The sequence below is a fragment of the Pectinophora gossypiella genome, chromosome 18, assembly GCF_024362695.1.
Source record: "Pectinophora gossypiella chromosome 18, ilPecGoss1.1, whole genome shotgun sequence".
In the NCBI taxonomy this organism is placed as follows: Eukaryota; Metazoa; Arthropoda; class Insecta; order Lepidoptera; family Gelechiidae; genus Pectinophora; species Pectinophora gossypiella.
In genome coordinates this window covers 7,158,369-7,178,381 of record NC_065421.1, presented here as the reverse complement: position 1 = coordinate 7,178,381, position 20,013 = coordinate 7,158,369, and the positions used below count along the sequence as shown (strand labels likewise).

Sequence of the window (20,013 nt, the reverse complement as noted above, 5' to 3'; positions counted from 1 at the left end):
GTATGTATATCAAATAGTTCTCGCTCTCGCGTCGCCGTGGAGTGTCTCGCCCGCGCTCGCTTCCGTGTCTGTTTTTGGACCAAGTGAGAGTCTCGGCATTGTTCGCGAGGAAAGCCGAGATCATTAACTACACTCTCGCGTGATTCAATGCCATAGTATTATATTATAATCACGTTATTCTGTCCGCTGTGCACATAAGAAAAGCAACGAATGAGATATGTGGGACCATGAAAGTGAATTACATTTCTTAGAGATATATAAAACTGAATCTGTATTATGGGAACCAAGTCATAAATTCTACAAAAATCGCAAAAAGTTGCAAGATGCTTGGCTTAGGATATCGGAACAAACTGGATATTCAGTGGATGAACTGAAGAGAAAGAGGGACTCTTTAATGGCAACATACAGAGGACACCTACGCAAAATTCAAACAACAATGAAATCTGGCCTAGGTCGTGAACACGTTTACGAACCGATTTGGTTCGCCTTTGAATTTATGAATTCATTTTTAGGACATCTATATAAATCCAAAAACACAGTAAAAGCGGAAAATCAAGTAAGGACATATTTCTTTTTGGAGATAAATAGGTATTCGTATCTAATAAAGTGCAGTCCCGACAGGGGGTGAAATAATGTTGCATAGAACATTATTTATAGATTATCGATAGTTTAAAGAAAACAATTTTCCCGATAAATAGATAGGCTAGAGAAAAAAAACTATTACAAAACATGCCACCATCGCCAATGAGGGACTTTCCAGGCTATGTTCCTCAAAAACAATATAGATGGCGTTGTAAAGATTTACCTTCGTTAAACCTTCTAATTTTATGGCTAACAGACAAATATGCATCTTTAATATTTGTTTTTGGGTATAAATTATGATCATCGCTATTGCACCCAGGCACAACATATCTTCGACCCATTACTATTCTGATCAAAATAAAGGGAAGCAATATAAGTAGGTTAATGTGATCTAAATAGCAAGCAACAATTAATTTTATATATTCCTCTACCATTACATTATATTTTTAAATAATTATGTACCCGAGCAATGAGAAAATAAGTAATTATCACGTTAAATCTATACAGCGCCATCTATATATTTTTTTGGGAAACGTCTCTCATTGAATCATGCATGAGCCATGATTCTGGTTCTGACGCACAGTATATTATAAACATATACCATAGTATAATAAACCTCAATTTTGTCTCGTCTAGTTTTAATTTAAGAAATCGACAGTGTTTATCATTTTGAATACTAGAGTAAAAATTTATCGATAAAGTTTAATTAAAAAGCCCGTTTGAATAAAATGTTCTTTTTTATAGGGTAACCGATATGATGATGAAGATGAAACTGATGATAGACAAGAAATTCCGATGGAAACAGTTTATATAGAAGGTATGAAGGAAGGTAACATAACTTTGTCTTTAATATTTTTTTATTATAAACTTGCGTTTTTATTTTATTTTGCTAGATCTCATATGTTCACCGAAACTGAGAACATTACAGACAAAGAGCAAAGATTACAGAATAGGCAGTAGTCTTACTGATTTTAGGTGAAATAATTGATTTTTTCAGAAGCTCCACGACCAGCAACAACACGACGCCGAATAAATCCACCGGAACTAATGGATACCAGCAAAATTATGAAACAGGCTATATGTACTTTGAACACCATCTTACAAAAAAAAAGTGACACACGAGAAGATGATTGTGATAGATATGGCAAAATTTTAGCCAATAAACTTAGGAAACTCTGTGAAGACGAGCGATTACAAATAATGTATGAAATTGATGGGCTGTTTATTAAAAACATGCAAAATAAGTCTTTAAGTACCACTATTTATAATACCGCAGATTAAAATGGTTATAATTTACCAACGTCACTCACAATAGGTAAGCCTTGAAAATAAATAAATAAATAAAAGGTTGATTTGTGAAGAATAAAAACTTGTTTCTTGTTCTTTTTCTCACTTTATAGTCTAAGAACCAGCTGCTGTCAGACCTTCATGATTCACAAACAACAATATTATTTTTCACTTTATTAATATAATCACTACAATAATAGCACTTTATAGATATACAGTTATTAACATGCTTTTGTGTCCTGTTCTCGTGTGTCGATAAACTATCGATAGTGAAGTGAACAATAGACAATGAGATATGTTGTTTTACCCAAAGATATATATTTTTATATTATACCCAGGCATATTTACATCTTTCACCCATTAATATTCTGATCAAAATAAAGAGAAACAATAGGTAGCAAAGCAACATAATTCTATACATAATGTGATCCATATCAAAAAACAATTATTTTTATACTCAGTAACTCAGTAACTTTATTCCCAAAACAGTGAAGGTTACAAAAGCATTTACATAAATTAAGTTTAACAATTTGTGACTAGTAGCTAACACTGCCTAGGGAAATGGGACTGACTCAGCATATTGTTGCTAAGAGTATGGTACGAGTGCCCACTCTCACCAACACTGATATTCTGCCAGTACCCATATTACGCTAATAATTAGTAATAAATGAATTGAATTGAACGTGCCAACAAAAAACCGCGCGCTTCTATATGCGCTTCTGCCATTACATTGTGTTTTTGAATAATTATCTACCCGAGTAATAATAAAATAGGTAATTAACACGATAGGACCTTTGTATTGACACTTTTATATTTTAAATTCTATAAATTTTGCATGATTTATGTAATTTAAATGCACAGTAAACTATATTTTTTGTAACATCTGTCACACTGCATTTATGGCAAATAAAGAATCTTATCTTATCTTAAATCTCGACAACGCCATCTATATTATATTTGGCGAACGTAGCCTGGAAAGTCCTTCCTTATTTCGTGGCGCATTCTCTAGATAGTATAGTTTTATTAGATATGCTATCGATTATAAAACTATCGATGTTTTGGCAACACTACGGCAGCGTTTGTCCGTCTCGCGAACAGGTTTCAGGGGCGAGAGCTCTCAGCGAGACCTGAGACGAGAGCACTTGCAAAGAGAATATAATCACTACGTTTAGCACTCGCTCGAGAATATACGGCCGCCATAATGTTATCTCGGCGAGACTTGACAAGAATACTCGCCCAGTAATTCTGCCGAAGAGTATGCTCATTATGTCGCTATATAAGCCTTTCAAAGTTGTATTTAGAATATTATAATATATTAGAACTACGTAAGCTGTTTTATTTCCTTACAGGTAGGTACCTACCTAACTTATTTTTCTCACTTTCTGAAAGAGGGAAATGTTGGAGATGTTAGGAGACATAAGTGGATGGAGCCCGTTTTACCTAATTTAATTTGGCGCGGTTTATATCAAAATGACTATTGACTTTACACAAGGGCAATAATTAATTTTATACGAATGTCTCGTTGCTAACGTCAGTTTAATCTCGGAGCGCCGTTCGGCCGGCAGTCTTTTGATAAGATTACTTTTATATTTTGTGTCAGTTTAACCAAAAGTTATGTCGCATCACGGTAAGCTAATAGGTATATTACAGCGTCAGGCTTATTTCTGTTCTTACAATCGTCACTATAATTTTAATTATAAGTACCTAATAAATACCTACTAGTATTTAAGGGCAAAAATTAAGAGGCAGTCTACGTGTTGAATCAACAAAATATTGGCATAATACCTACCTATATATATACTTAGTATTACTTAGTGCCTATTGACCATTTTAGAATTTTAATAGGAATCCACTACCACGTTACACGTATAATCATAGAATAAATATTGGTACTACGTAATTGTACCTATAACTGCTTACTCCGATGAGCGTTACAAGCGTGAGTTACATAGATCTGTCAGTCTGGCATATACGTACCTAAATATAATTGTACCTATGCATTGATGTCTAGTACATATTTTATAATAATAATAAAAAAGTTTATTTAGGTTTTTTTATCTATCTCAATGCACAGTTAGTACCTTAGTAAATATAATTTTCAGGGCAATGTTTAACGGTAGCAGCGGTCACAGCCGGCGCTATCGGTGGAGCATACTGCGCCTTTCAAATATACCAAAATTACTACCAAAAAACAAAGTTGCCGACAGAATGGACACAAGTTGGCACTCTGTCGGACTTGTATATCTATCCTATTAAATCCTGCGGACCTGTGGTCGCTGACAGAGCCGAGTGCTCCATGTTGGGGCTGAGGGATGGCTGGCTTAGGGACAGGTACCTGCACCATGATAATTATGTTTCCTTTTAGAATTCTACAACTGAAAGGAAGCTTTCCTTTGGCGTGTAAGTTCATCCTTATCAAGTGATAGGTGACTGATCAGAATTCCTTAAGAAGAGTAGGTATTATACAGTGTTAGTGACATCGTAACGAACACCGAGAGGTTCGCTTGATATTAACTCGGAGTCATGTCCTGAATCATCCCACAAAGTTTTCGTTACGATGTCACTAACACCCTGTATTACTATTTATAACCACTTATCTACTACAGAGAGCACCCCATGTTGTCGATTGTAACTAACGTTATTTTCCGTTTGAATCAACATGCCTACTTAAGTACTTTTAATAAATACATACTTAAATATTGTAAATTGTATTGATACTTCTCAATTGCAGAGTCCTTATGGTTGTTGATAAAAATATGAACTTCGTAACAGCTCGCGCGCATCCCGAACTTCTGTTGGTTCAACCTTCAGTAAAGGGCTCCGTACTGACCCTGCAGCACAGCGATATGGAACCCCTGCATCTTAACTTGGCAGAGGTACATGCTTTTTAGGATGTTTATTATGTAACATGAATTCTCCTTAGTGTTATTCCGTTTTCACGGGGTCCGCTTACCTAACCTGAAGATTTTTGATAGGTCCGGTTTTTTAGAGAACATGAATTATACAATACATATTGCTTAAAATCGATTCTATTTAATTCTATTTAGATTGGTTTTAGGTGACTGCAACTGAGTTTTGATTACTTGAGATTCAGCCTACCCCATCAGGCGTTAGTGTACCTATGTATGTATTGCAGGATAGAAATGAATCTATCCTATGTATTCCTTCCATCACGATTTTTACACTGAAGCATTCGAAAGCTAAACTATGACGATAGCTTTCATGAAATAAATGTACGTGATCTCGAGATGAAATATTTTCTTATTTGTTTGGGGTTTTGTAAATGTTGTTTAAATTTCAGGTGATAATTCGAACAAAACCTAAAACAGCAGTTGTATGGGGTACACAAGTGCCAGTCTACGACTGCGGATACGAGCCCGCTGAATGGTTTTCCAGGTGACATACCTATTTCATTGTACGTTATATGTTGAGTGAATCAATCGTATCACAACTAATCACAAGCATCGGTGTTTTCTCTTCTCTTATCTATTAAGCATAAAAAAAAAAACATTAAATATTTACCTAACTCATGGAATTAGCCGAAAATCTCATAACAATTTTCTCACTATTCGTATATTTAAAAGTATTTGTGTTTTTCAGAATTATGGACAAATCTAGCGACAATTACAGACTGGTATACTACGCATCTCAGAAGAGTCGGTCACTAAGGGAGGCGACCTCATTTTACTCATTTTACAAGTTCAGAAAGAATGACACGGTATATCATTTATCGATGACACCAATTACAAAATACTTGGCTTGATTGTGTTGTAGGTCATCGGAGTAGTAAACAATTTAGTTCATAACATAACGTACGTACTGTATGTTATGGAATGTGATCATGAACCGAGGCCTTACCATGGCACTATGTTTTCATAAAATACTATTCTCCAATACCTCATAGGTATTCAAAACGACTCTGAAAAGAATTTACCACTTGAACATAATCAGAGCCGATATGCTGATTAAATACTTCGATAGGAATCAATAGAAAGCTAGAAATCGAGTAGACGCAAGTTACAAACACAATAGTTAAACAACGGAGTTTAGATTTTAAAAGGGAATTGGGGATTACGACTTTCTTTAAATATTGTAATTAATTTGCAGGGTGCTCTCCCCGATGAGGTGTCGTTCAATCTGATTAATGACGCGTCAGTGGATGACCTGAACAAACGGCTGGTGGATTGCAAAGTTTCCCACCGCAACTTCCGCCCCAACTTCGTATTAAAGGGCGCCCAGCCTTACGACGAAGATAAATGGAAGTTCGTCAAAATCGGTGACCATGTGTATGAAATCATCAAGCCTTGTGGAAGGTATGGTAACTGCTACATAAAAACATTTACGATGTATAGCGTAAAGAGAACATTACGAAACTGCAATGTTCAGAACTACATATTGATCAATATAAACAAAACACTCATCCTTTAACAAGTAGCCATAAGTAGATATTAGTTTTTAGAAGGAACATACTTAAGTCTATTTTCTGTTACACAATGATGGTTCCCTCTCTGCATTTTAGGTGCATTTTAACAACAATTGATCCAGAAACTGGAGTTCGCAACGCGAAGACCGAGCCTTTGGAGACTTTAAAGAGGTAAACTGTTTTATGTACTGTATAGTTCTTATTATGAAAACAAATACTCCCGCGATATTGCTTATCTTACAAGGTCACAGTGTCAATGATTGTCGGACACAACTTCTTTTCTTATCGCGAAAAAATAAGACACTTAGTGTAAAGAGTAAACATGTAGAAATGTTTCTAAAGTAAGTACATAATAAATTCGCATTGAAACTAACAAGTTAGCGATCTAAAAAGTTTGATTGAATATTAGTCTATTGAGGCCAGACGGCGAGCTGATAATCAATCTATTTTCAGCGCTTGGTACCGAGCTTTTAATTTACCGGGCATCTATATTCCTCCGCTACAGGTTTCGTAGAGTGGTCGGTTATACACTAACAAGTTCTCCGGCCAAGTAGTTAAACCAAGTGGTTAAGTAGGTAATGGTGCTGAATCCTGTACAAACCATCTAATTTTAAGTTATACCTGTTCTCTTATCCGCAGAAGAGAAAAGGGACGGGTAATCGACAGGCATAAAATTTATGGAACACACGTCAATTTTAGGCAGATATTTAAAAAACTAAAAGCCCTCCCAAAATCATATATTGGCCAATAACCCGACAGAATTAAGTTGACAGCCACGTCAAACGGGTTGCATATCAGCGAGATGCCTATTTTATTCGCCCGGGCTTTTCATTCATTTTAAAATTAACAATTGCCAATCATCTGTCCTTTTCCATTTCGGCGGACAAGAAAATGATGGGTATAACTTAAAATAAAATTAGAAGTGTCTGCAGGAATCGGGATATCCAAAATAAGTCACGTCTAAAAAAACCCAACAAGTTGTATGTCTTTTAAGATAATTTACTAACATCGTTCTTAAGTTTGTTACTAACCAAATGGATCTAGTAGTTCGATAATATTTTTTCAGTCGTATCGGTTTTCCGTTCCACTAAAGCAAGGAGGGGTAAGACGAGTGTGTGCGCCTGCGTTTTGCGCGAGCGTCTGCGCACCTTAATATATCCTGCGTACCTGACCGCTTCCACCATCATCAATATTTTTTTATTTACATGACTTGCTCCGGATAACATTCACTAGTCTGCACGACAAATTATGTCTAACAAAGGCTCTTCCTACAGTTACCGCCAAGTATCGGACCCGGAGGAGCGCAAGGCGGCGGGTAGTTCCCCGCGCATGGGCCTGCAGATGGCGCTGCGGTCGGAACCCGGCGGCATGGTGTCGCTCAACGATCCCATTTATGTCGCATAAAGTTTAAGAGTACTGGGGTCTAAAAACGCGACAGCAAAGCAATTCATTTAAAAATATTGCTTTTTGGCCTTTTTAACCCCCTGACGAGAAATATTCTACTGAATTTTGTATTTCATCACGTTGAAATATTCAATGTACACGTACGAATACTGTAAGTGTATATATTATATATTTTAAGTATATACCTAACTAAGAACTAAAATTAGAATAAGTAAAATATATGTATGTTATGGTTTTCACTATTGAAATAATAAATTCGTTGTCGACTTGTCATATTGGTCCATAACATAAATGTTTTTTCTTTTTAAATGCAAAACGTGGGTCATTCTATTTTATCTAAATATTTTTTAAATAAAATTCTAAAAATAAAAGAAAAACCACATTTGTCATGAAAAATACGTTTAGTGTAAAAGTTAAATGCGTACAATTTGCGCGGCAATTGTCTTGTTGTTTTGGTCGTCGTTGGCTATGAGCAGTCGCGCGAACGTGCCGCCGCCCGTGCCTTTGGTCAGGTGCTCGGGATTCACTACTACGCACCCGTCCACTTCCTACGAGACAAAAAATAACATGTAAATAACAGTTTTGCAGTCGGGTAATACAGTAATCCGACAACTTGCTAAGGTACAGACAGTGTTGTGTGGCGAAATACGCCGCAGCTTCTTTGCTTCTTCTTCTATCGTGTGTATTGTGAGGTGGAGTACCAACCTCATCAACCCTGGTGTCAGGGTTACTATTGACCCGCCAAAGGCCCCTGACATGACTCACGTGACTACTACTTACATCAGTAAGTAGTAACCGGGACCAACGGATTAACGTGCCTTCCGAAGCACGGATCATCTTACTTTCGGACAATCTGGTGACCAGCCAGTAATATCCTAACCAAACTAGGGATCGCAAAGTATTTTTTCTGATATGTTCTCACGGGGAATCGAACCCGGGACCTCCGGATCGTGAGCCCAACGCTCAACCACTGGACCACGGACGTCGTTGCTTCTTTGTTTGACTACTGACGTTGTCGGCAATAGGATGATTATATCGAGAAACTTATATAGGATTGAGGGTTCCTGCTTATCATTCTTTTAAGAGATAGTTCACGAGTTAAGAGGCAGACCACCAGACAGGTAATCGAATGATAGTGTGGCATTACCGAAAAGCAATGGATGAGACTTGAACAGGACCGGAAAGAGTGGCGTGAAAATGAGCAGGTGTCTATTCAGCAGTGGGTGAATACTCTTAATACTAAATAACGTTGAAATTACGTAAATAAACATGTGTGATAATTTTTGTAGTTATTTTTTAGAACTCTAGAATATAAAGGATAAATGATGTACCTTAACAAAGTATCTGAAGTTGGAAGGCAAGAGCAGTAGATGCGGCGAGCATGGCAGCTGCGCGTGCTGCGCCCACAGCTGCGCGTCGAGCGGCAGCGCGGCCGGCGGCGGCCAAAGCGGGTACATGCTCTGCTGCCGCAGCAGCTGCGCCGCCAGCCGGGACAGCTTGTCGCCGCCCGTGCCGCTAGGAACCACGCACACACATTAGTACACATTTTAGCGGGCCTCCACAGTAGCTGCTGTCTGATAGGCAGCGGGACGACGCAACCTCGACGCGACGCCAGCACTGTGTAAACCTATCGGTAGACGGTGCGTCGTGCAAAGAAGCTGCATCGCGTCGCCGCAGCGTTAGACATTTGCAGTGGTAGTACAAAACGATGACTAAAGATAAACTAGGTTTAAAATATGATATGCGCCATGAAGGAAGTCGACATGACATTGACAAATCATAATTCTATGAAGAATGTGCGACAGTAGATTTCTTTTCTGACATGGACTATATTTTAAACCTAGTTTATCTTTATGTCTTCGTTTTGTAATGACACTTTTAATGTTTCGATTAGCCAGGTGTTAACATCCCGAAAATTTACAAGGGTAGAATGAACTCGTCATGGCATAAGACCGTTCACACTTTGAACGCATTTTCATGCGAATTCGACAATTGCATACACGCAGGATCAATTCCAACCTTCCACGTACTATGGGAGTGCGCACAAGCGAGTTGGTCACTAATTGGGTAGTTTCCTAGGTCAAAGTTAAATTATGAAATTCTGATTACTACAAAAAACGTTACCTTTTTTCTATTTAACTTATTTCTGAAGTTTAATAATGAAATAAAATTTTGTCACGTTTTTCAATGACGTCACAGGTTGCTTTTTCATACTTCCATAGAAATTTTAGTGTTTTGACTTTTAGTAAAAAGTAACTGATTTGACTAGTTGGAAACTACCCTATTGCAGTGCAGTGTTCGTAGTTTCGTACGTATACGTACCCGTATACGTTTTCCATTTTGTCGCCAAGTGAATAATAATAATTTATTAAAATTTCACATCCATGAATTTAACTCGTCAGCAATAGGTAGACAAATTAAAAATAATATTATGCTATTACTAACACGGAAGAAATGAGGATCAAAACCACTTACAGGGAGATTTCCTCCTGGCTGATATGCATGAGGACATCGGTACTAGTCACGCTGACAACTACGCCATTGATATTGATCGTGCTCGGGTCAGGCAGGAAGTGGATGTTGGCGTGCTTCTTGCGGCTCGTGTACGCCGGAGTCGGGTAGATGTTCACGTGGAACACGTCTTTTATACTGGATACTATGTAGATCTTTGTGAATGGGCTGTGGAATATACATAGAGGCATGTCAGGGTGACTTTTCCGAGGTGCAAATAGGTGTCTCCTTCTTCTATCGTGTGGGTTGTGAGGTGAATTCCCAACCTCATCAACTCTGGTGTCAGGGTTATTATTGAGCCATTAATTAAGCTATTTCCTCTTCCTGCGTCATTGTCCCCCGATACATATAATTTGGGGATTATCAAGGCAAGAGTGAATAGTTATGAAAGTGCACGGAAGGAATACTTGAATAGGTGCTATATGAGTTTGCATGCTCTACCTTACACCACTTCCCTGCTTAACCAGGCTGGATCGTGGTAAACGCATTCATTCATTTAATAAATAAAAATAAAAAAATGACATCAGGCCGCCCGCCAGTTCTCCAATTTGACTTAATGGCTATTGGCATTGTGTGAATGGCCGGAGCGAGCGAAAGGTTGCGGAGGCTTCGGTTGGACACTATGAACTAGTCACTTTGTACGGTCACGAGCATTAATATGTATACACTTTGGTACCATGTCACATTAACTTTTTTGAGAAATTGAACTGAAATTCTCACTAAATGTCAAATATGTTAGTGCGACAGAGTCCTAAAGTGGGTACATTATATTGCTCATGACTACTATGTATGTAGTAGTGTCTTAGGTCATACAGGTTTGTTAAGATTGAAAGGATTGAGGAAACAGTTTCAATAGATAGCTTACCTGCTAACACTCAGTTCTCCTAAACTATCCATTAATTTCTCAAAGAAAGCCTTGTAAGTCTCCGCCATAGAGTTGTCTTTGACCTTGGCGTGGTCGCTATCTAAGAATGGACCCGTCAATATGACCACATGAGGTTTGTATGTCGCGATGTAGGTGACCAAGTCTTTCAATGGCTCGTAGGCAAGACTGTCAGATGTGGTGTATGGACCCGTGGCAACCACCATTGATATAGTGCCTAGAGAAAAAAAGATTTTAGGGATATGAAGGATACATTTGCTTCGATATATCTTTGATTTGATGTCATATCTTAGCGCACGTATTCTTTGACCTTTAATTAATGCCGACGATCGACCGCGCGAATTAAAAATGTATGCCTGGATAAAATACCTAAAATCGAAAATGTACTTGCTATTCTTTTACAAAAATGGAACCAGTAAATGATACTCGTAGTCGGTTTCTTTTTGTAGTGGAATAAAAATCACCCGGTACATAGGTATATGGTAGTCGCCGCGCTGCAGTACAGATTATAAAGTAATGTTATCACAGCGAACCTTTGAGCGTGTTCATCATATCTGCTGTATGGTCGGGCGTAGGTCGGGCAGCGTCGCTAAGCACCTCGTGCGCCACCAGGCGGTCGCCGCGCGGGTTTACGCCGCGCACCACCACAACTTGCCCGGGGAATAACGAATACTGTTTCAGGCTGTCATAGGTAGATAAATAAATAGATATATTACTTTATTGGCAATCATTAATTATCTTTCCCTCCTGGCTGTCTTTGTTTGGTAAGGACTTCACAGGCTTGAATCACTTGATTGTCTGAAGTAAGATGACTGCCCTCCGTGCTTCGGCACGTTAAGCCGTCGCGTTGGTACCGGCCACGGAATTGAAGAAAGAGGTTGCAAGGGCCAAGTGAGCGCGAAACGCGCGCCATACGAGTGTGAGCATATAGTTTATACATCAACTTTGAACTCCACCCATCTGCAAACTTTGCGACTCACGGATCTCCGCGATAGTATATTAAAAGGTCGTCTTGTGCATAACCTCCAAGGCCTATATCGATCCCTCCCAATCACAGGAAAGCTAAAAATCTTAGTAGGATCGCCTATTTATCAAAACATTACTTTTGAATATCTTACGAAAAGTAAAGATAAAGTTACTGCATATCACCTAAATATACATTGCCGGTAAAGCAGCTACGAAATTTTAAAAGCAGTAAATCTATCGTAGTAATCTATTTGCAGGAATAGTAATAAAAGAGAGTGGGGTTGACCCGTTGACATCGGTTCTCATACAAAATGCGCGTTAGGGCCTTTCCAACCTTTTTCTTTTATACCGTGATCCCGGTTATTAGACGTAAAAACACCTCCACCAACCCATGGTGGAGTATGCTCTATACTCCATACCGCTCCGGTTGATTGAGGGGAGGCCTGTACCCAGCAGTGGAGTGTAATAGGCTGTTTATGTTTTATGTAGTAATGGAAATGTACTTTATAAACACTGATTTTGATTTTTTTTTACGATTTAGTCAAGACAAAATAGTAGTTTAAAGTCACATTTGTCAAGTTACATTTGTTTCGTTATTTTCAATGATTCTCTCGATAACCTATACAAGGATATGAGGGAGAATATAGGTTACTTGTCAAGGTCGACAGGCACCACCTGGCTGAGGGAGTCCTCCCACGTCCCCTGCAGCACAACGCACTTAGGGTTGAGCCTGGCGTCCGCGTCGCACTCTACCCGCCCCGCTACGGCTACCTCTGTCTGCAATGACATTAATTATCATTATTATAACGCGTCGCGTGCGGTATAACGCCCGTGGTGGCGTGGTGGCGATATATGAGCTAATACATTTGGTATATTTATAATATAACTAATTAGTTATATGCAGTTAATATGCGGGCATGTTATGGAGGTAGAATACGCAGCTGAATGTGTTCTATGCTGGTCTGGGACAACATTAGGCTGCATTTCCATTGACGCGGAGATGTACAGGAATCGACCAATCACCGTTAGGAAGAAAGTGCCAGAGGGTCTTCGTTTTTCGCTCTCTCGAACGCTGTGATTGGTCATCTCCGCTCTTCTCCGCGTCAGTGGAAACCCGGCCTTATTAGAACCTAAAGATATATGACATTTCTAGATAACTTCTAGACATTTCTAAATCTATATTATTTGACACAAATTTTAATATATTATGTTACCTGTGTTTTATGTCTAACGGAGGAAGTTTCTTTGATCCCCGCCTTCTTCATGATACACTGCGATATGTAGCGAATGTGACTGTCGAACGTACTTGCTTTCTCTTGGAGCAATTCAAAACCAAACCTAGATAGAATCAATACAATACAATTAACAATATTATCTACACCAAAGCAAAACAAACAACTTAATATAAGTTTAAAAGTAAAACTTAATAACTGTATCTACTAGGAAGTTTGGAGAAAAAGTTCTAGTTTATATGTACCTACCATATTAGAAAAGAGTTGGTAGGCACATAATTTTTTATAAAGGTCAGGAGGATTAAAAAGGGTGTGCGTCAAGCTAGCGGCCTCAAAAAAAAAATGGGCACGAAAAAATAATTTGACCATACCTAAAAATAGTACTCTTATTGAAAAAAATAGTACCTGTTGTAAAAAAATTAGTACCATCACGGTTCTGGATTTATAGCCATGTTTTATTGCACTTGCTAGCTTGACGGCGAGCGAAATTTGGCGAGAGTTAACGACAAGGTCTTTCGCTTTGATTTAAACGCCAAAAAATAGTACCGAAATAGTACTCACCCCCTGCAAAATACCGAAAGTAGTACTTCAACGGTTCCAAAGTTATAAAGGCAGTTCTTTGATCCCGCTAGCTTGACGTTTTGAAAATATCTATTATCTGGGGAACGCTTGCATACTTCAGTATGTAACTAATGTCAATAAATTCGTATGAAATAGTACTCCCTACCATCATAATTTTGATCCGATTCTCTTTGTAGAAATGTTAAAAAATCATCATAACCTATGCCATACATTTGTTGTTGATACAGTCACGTAGACAATTACATAACCTCACAATTTATTCGTAAGTATTGCCATTTTGGAGGTCTACCCTACCATTTCTTTGCACTTCAGTGCTGCTTTTACAAAAAAATCCTATTGCATGCACCCATATGCAATAATTTTAATAGAAAATGGCTGCATGGGTCTAGTTCTTATCGAAAACAATCTGTGATTTTAATACATCATAATACATTTTTAATCTGCTGTTTTATTTTATAATTTATACCTTCATGTTGAATTTGTTACGGATCAAGTGTTTGTTAATAAACAATTTGTAGTATTTGTAGAATAACTCAAAGAGTTTCAACAATGATATTACTTTCATCTGACAACCCTGGCACTTCACCAATTTTTACCCAAAAATGGGGAAAAATACTAAAATCTGACAACATTCTTGACCATGTGTAATAATTTTGTTCGCGACTGTACTTGTCTTGATAAATGTATGACATAGGTTATAATGACTTTTTGACATATTTCTACAAAGAGAATCGGGTCCAAATTATGATGGTAGGGAGTACTATTTCATACGAGTTTATTGACATTAGTTACATACTGAAGTATGCAAGCATTCCCCAGATAATAGGTATTTTCAAAACGTCAAGCTAGCGGGATCAAAGAACTGCCTTTATAACTTTGGAACCGTTGAAGTACTACTTTCGGTATTTTGCAGGGGGTGAGTACTATTTCGGTACTATTTTTTGGCGTTTAAACCAAAGCGAAAGACCTTGTCGTTAACTCTCGCCAAATTTCGCTCACCGTCAAGCTAGCAAGTGCAATAAAACATGGCTATAAATCCAGAACCGTGATGGTACTAATTTTTTTACAACAGGTACTATTTTTTTCAATAAGAGTACTATTTTTTGGTATGGTCAAATTATTTTTTCGTGCCCATTTTTTTTTGAGGCCGCTAGCTTGACGCACACTAAAAAGGCCACATTGAATCAATTCATCTAAAAAAGCAATATATGTGAACATTTCAAATTGCAATAATGCTTTTTTAAATCAATTGAAAAACGGTCCAGTAGAGCGTTCTGCTCACGATCTGGAGGTCCCGGGTCGAATTCCGGTGGGGGACAAATCACTTTGTGATCCCTAGATTGGTTAGGACATTGCAGGCTGATCACCTGATTGTCCAGAAGATGATCCGTGCTTCGCAAGGCACGTTAAGCCGTTGGTCCCGGTTACTACTTACTGATGTAAGTAAGTAGTCGTTACTTGAGTCAGGGGCCTTTGGCGGCTCAAAAATAACCCAGACATCAGGGTCGATGAGGTTGGTCATCCACCTCACAACCCACACAATAGAAGATCAATTGCAAGATGTGTCTACACTCAGCGGGATCCCCTGTCTGGGAGACATAAGAGTGATGCAGAGAATTAGATCTGGATTTGTTCTACTGAATTATGCTGAAAACAGAATTTGTTCCGTTAAAAAAAACGGAAATACAAAGTTTTCTAACCAACCTCCAGCCAGCGGGATATTTACCAAAGTTAAGTCTGATGAAGTAAAAATTGGTATTAACTTTTAGATCTGTATTTATTCTGTTCAACAAAACAAAAAAAATACTTCTGACATCCTTACTTCAGTTACAATCAAGCTGCAATGAAACCTCCAGTCAGCGGACTTTTTCTCTCAATGACATTCTTTTGTAACTTTTACACTAAAATAATAAAAATTAACCTATTTACGATCGTCGTGGAAATCCTTGGGGGAGGCCTATGCCCAGCAGTGGGCGTCGTACGGCTGATGATGATGTGGGTAGAATATAAAAAAAAAACTATGTATCAGGTACAAATTGAACTGTGAGACAAAAAAGTCCGCTGACTGGAGGTTTCATTGTAGCTTGATTGTAGCTGAAGTAAGGATGTCAGAAGTATTTTTTTTGTTTTGTTGAACAGAATAAATACAGATCTAAAAGTTAATACCAATTTTTACTTCATCAGACTTAACTTTGGTAAATATCCCGCTGGCTTGAGGTTGGTTAGAAAACTTTGTATTTCCGTTTTTTTAACGGAACAAATTCTGTTTTCAGCATAATTCAGTATAACAAATCCAGATCTAATTCTCTGCATCACTCTTATGTCATCCAGACAGGGGATCCCGCTGAGTGTAGACACATCAACAATGTGACCTTTTTAGACCCCAGAACTCAATAATTAAGTTCTTATTTCAGTTCCAGATACTCACATTGATTTTGTATAAAGGTCTCCTTCATCATTAGGCAATTGTGTGATGTTAGTGTTTATTATGTCATTTGGGCCATTTGGCTTAGAAATAAATTCCAGTAACTTCTCGTCCCCATATGAATGTACAACTGTACCTTGATTTGTTCTCGAGGCATATTTGACGGAATGATTACTGAAAAAATATTTCATGCTTGTATTATTCAAACAACAAACGCTGAATATATGAAACAGTTAAAGAAGAAAAATACAGTTCATTCTACATTCAAAATACATATTACATACATACATCTTACGCCTATTTCCCACCGGGGTAAGCTGAGACTGACACACTAATGGTATGGCTAAATTACATGATGCAGAGCATACAATATTAAAAATCAGAAAACAAGCAGCTACTTCTCATTTGCATTGCGAATATGATACATAATATAGCAAAAGGAAAACTGGACGTTATCTGTTCTGTGGTGATCTTATACCGGTCATCATTAAATGGACACAATTCCTGTCTATTTTCTTTAATGTGTTCCTAAGCTCTTCTTGGTCATGCCCTTCCTCTCTTTCCTTCTATGATGTTTTTAATATAATCATCGTGAAACATGACTTATTAATTTAAGTGCAGTTTTCACTAACATACTTGGCTCGACCTTTATAGATGGCGAAATGGCTCACCATCTGTCTCTTTGGTCTAACAGAAGATTCGGTGAGGTGTGGGTACTTAGTTCATCTTGCGATGGATTTACCTGTCTACCCCATTTGGGATATAGTAGTGAGCTTTTGTTATTTGATGCAATCAGTACAGACTACAACTTTGACTACTTGTGTTTCTGCCCACCCCTTTAGGGTCACGGGAATAAAATAAATTATTCTAGTAAGGACTCAAGTTAAGCTGAAGCCTAATAGACTACATAAAAATACAAGTAAATAAGTAAGTAGTATAAGTTTCTGTAAATGTTCTCAGAAGTGAAGAGACAATTGACCTACTTACACTGTGGGTGAATATGTGGCAGGACAGAGCTCGGTCTGTGCTGGGGTCGCGTCATTTTCTACTTTAAGTCTCTGAAATTAATATCACTTTTTGTACATAGAACACAAGAATAACTTATTTGTCAGTTATGAGGGACTTTCACACAAAAATAATATAGATGACGCTGTTCAGATATAAAGTGAGGAAACAGTAACACCTACCTACCAACCACCTACCTACACCAACACCTACCTACAGTAGTACCTATTTTCTCATGGCTCAGGTACCTACATAATTATTCAAAAATATAATGTAATGGCAGAAGCATATATAAAAATAATTGTTGCTTGATATTTGGATGAAATTGTGTAAAGAATTATATTGCTACCCATATTGCTTCTCTTTATTATGATCAGAAATGGGTGAAAGATGTATTGTGCCTCGGTGTAATTAAAAGGGTCATTATTTATACCTAAACACAAAGATAAAAGATGCATGTTTATTATCCATGAAATAATAAACGAAGGAGTTTTTTACAGCTCCATCTATTTTTTAGGGAATGTAGCCTAGAAAGTCCCAAACAACAACAACAATAAAGTTCTAAACAACAACAATTTGTATATCTAGAAAAGGTCATGTATGTACAGCCATTGATTAGTGAAAAAAAAAATACATTAAAAATCATTATTACCATTTTCAAATTAGATATAGGAAAATGATGTGTACTTCTATAAAGTTTAGTTACATATATCTAGTTTAATGTGTTATAATTATGTAAGCTGTAGGCATAGATACCTTATCTATAAAATAATAAGAGTAATAATAATATATTGGTGTATATTTTTTTATGCTTTTTTTTGTCTTTTTACTTATAACACTTTTTGATTAATTGTATAACACTGCATTTAAAGTAACATTTACTAAGCATAGACTTATTTTTAACAATACTATCATGCTTAGTAACTTTTGGCTCGCCTACCCTCACAACAAATTATTAAAACATGTGAGACTTTTTTAAATAACCATAGTTGATTATGACTGGCGATTGAGTTGATGGCTGCAGACGAGTATGGATCTAGTCATGATTTATAGCGAACATGAACCAGAAGCAAACTCGCCCACAAATATCATCAAGTCAAATCACATTTATACAAACCACTTTTATTAATCAAAACTATACAATTATGTGTGTTGAGGTCATATTGGGGGGCGTCATACGGCTGATGATGATGATACAATTTATTCATCTTCTTCTTGCTGCTGCCTTCTGATGTCTATTCTACAAGCACTCAATGAGTGTAGATCTAGTCACAGTAGGGAGCTGAGCATCTAGACTTACACTCACTTAGCACAGGTAGAAAGGTCCTTTCTCTTCAAATGCATCCAGATTTCATAAGAATACACAAGACAAGTAACTGAAGTGGTAGCAGTAGTTAGTGATTAGTACTCCTCAGTATTTCTTCATACTATAATCACATAACTTCATCTTCTAAATAATATAACCTCAACTTCAGACAACTTACCTTGGGAGCAGCAATGTAATTTGACAGGACATTATTATCTGATCTAATTTTTAAGGCTTATTATGTACAATAAAACATAACCTGTAAAAGCGTAGAACAAAGTCTATTTGCATGAAAACACACACAATGGCTATATCATGTAATCATGTCACTCACTAGCATTTTAGTACTTTCCAGGTAAGTACGTTTCTTGTTTACTAGTTTATAAGTATAAAATGATACATTTCAAGCAATGTAACACGTGGAAGAACCGTAATAAAAGGATACTGAGCAGAAACAGGCGCGCCATAAACCTTCAAACTTGAGCCGGTACTTGATCTAGCCGCATCTTTGGCGGGCGCGTTGAGGCGACTCGCCGCCCGCTTGGAAAATTCCTTTCTCGCAAGCAAATCCAAGTTTTCAACTGTCGGTGCAGCACCATTCAAATGTGTCAAACTGAACGCCATCCATTGTTCAGTAAAGGTTTCGGCATCAATATCATACTCTTCACACAAACTGACACCTATGAAAAACAGTAAAATTAAATAATGTAACAACCTTGAACATTCATTTTGCGGTTGAAGTTGTTTCGGCACAACTGGAACTATTCTGACGAGATATCGATGACTCGATGGCTTAGAGTAAAACAGAAAGGTACTCACTTCTAGCTAATACTTCCCTAGATACTTCTAAACCTAAAAATTGAAATTGCTCAGTCACCAACTCTTCGGAAGCCATTTTCTATAAAATTGAAGAGAGTGAATAGGAAGCAAAAGACCGCCAATCAAAAAGTTTGCGTCAGAAACTTGACTTAAATGTTACCAGCATTTTGCTTCAAAACGTACAAAAATGAATGTATGTCTATGCTTTTCTCTGATTTTGGTTGGGGACACTGTTGGTTGTTACTTTTTGTTTTGTAGAACAAATGTTTTAGAATATTATTTATTAATTAACATTTAATAAAAGAAAAATAGCTTATTGCCAGCATTTTCCAAATCCTGCCCTTGCGGCACGGGAACTGCGCCGCGCACGATGAGAACTATTTCGAGGGCTTTTTAATATTAAGGGCGTCGTTAGGAGAATTGGCAACTCTTGAGATGGGGATGGGAACCGTTAGTTTAAGGTAAACGTACCGCACGAACCGCATTTCAGAAAAATGCTGTAGGTATTTAGGTATACAGATTCTACCAGCGCGAGCGGATGATGTTTTCAAATTTAGCAAGGTTCATGTGTGCGGCGGACAAGTATGA

The 20,013-nt window shown here is 37.5% G+C and overlaps 3 protein-coding genes across 5 annotated transcripts; 2 read left to right on the top strand and 1 right to left on the bottom strand.

The window, feature by feature from the left end:
- The first annotated feature begins 6 nt into the window (after positions 1–6).
- Positions 7–2,298, top strand: LOC126374807 (uncharacterized). Of its 2 annotated transcripts, none has more exons than XM_050021530.1 (3): positions 7–556; positions 1,327–1,399; positions 1,580–2,298. In XM_050021530.1, exons 1-3 carry the CDS (start codon positions 218–220, stop codon positions 1,861–1,863), a joined length of 696 nt encoding a protein of 231 aa, XP_049877487.1. In that variant the 5' UTR covers positions 7–217; the 3' UTR covers positions 1,864–2,298. The 2 variants fall into 2 exon arrangements, with proteins under 2 accessions (XP_049877487.1, XP_049877486.1); XM_050021529.1 differs by having other exon boundaries at positions 1,327–1,411.
- A 1,070-nt stretch (positions 2,299–3,368) lies between these two features.
- Positions 3,369–7,870, top strand: LOC126374798 (mitochondrial amidoxime-reducing component 1). Of its 2 annotated transcripts, none has more exons than XM_050021520.1 (8): positions 3,369–3,496; positions 3,972–4,200; positions 4,601–4,745; positions 5,171–5,265; positions 5,470–5,587; positions 5,977–6,182; positions 6,389–6,463; positions 7,567–7,870. In XM_050021520.1, the coding sequence occupies exons 1-8, from the start codon at positions 3,484–3,486 to the stop codon at positions 7,694–7,696; spliced, it is 1,011 nt and encodes a 336-aa protein (XP_049877477.1). In that variant the 5' UTR covers positions 3,369–3,483; the 3' UTR covers positions 7,697–7,870. The 2 variants fall into 2 exon arrangements, with proteins under 2 accessions (XP_049877477.1, XP_049877476.1); XM_050021519.1 differs by having other exon boundaries at positions 3,419–3,508.
- A 208-nt stretch (positions 7,871–8,078) lies between these two features.
- Positions 8,079–19,574, bottom strand: LOC126374789 (DNA polymerase alpha subunit B). Its single transcript, XM_050021508.1, has 12 exons — positions 19,426–19,574; positions 19,052–19,286; positions 18,785–18,827; positions 17,283–17,353; positions 16,299–16,469; positions 13,271–13,394; positions 12,709–12,833; positions 11,624–11,772; positions 11,073–11,307; positions 10,172–10,375; positions 9,028–9,211; positions 8,079–8,244 (listed from the first exon to the last, which is right to left on the bottom strand). Exons 1-12 carry the CDS (start codon positions 19,499–19,501, stop codon positions 8,110–8,112), a joined length of 1,752 nt encoding a protein of 583 aa, XP_049877465.1. The 5' UTR covers positions 19,502–19,574; the 3' UTR covers positions 8,079–8,109.
- Between the last annotated feature and the right edge of the window lie 439 nt (positions 19,575–20,013).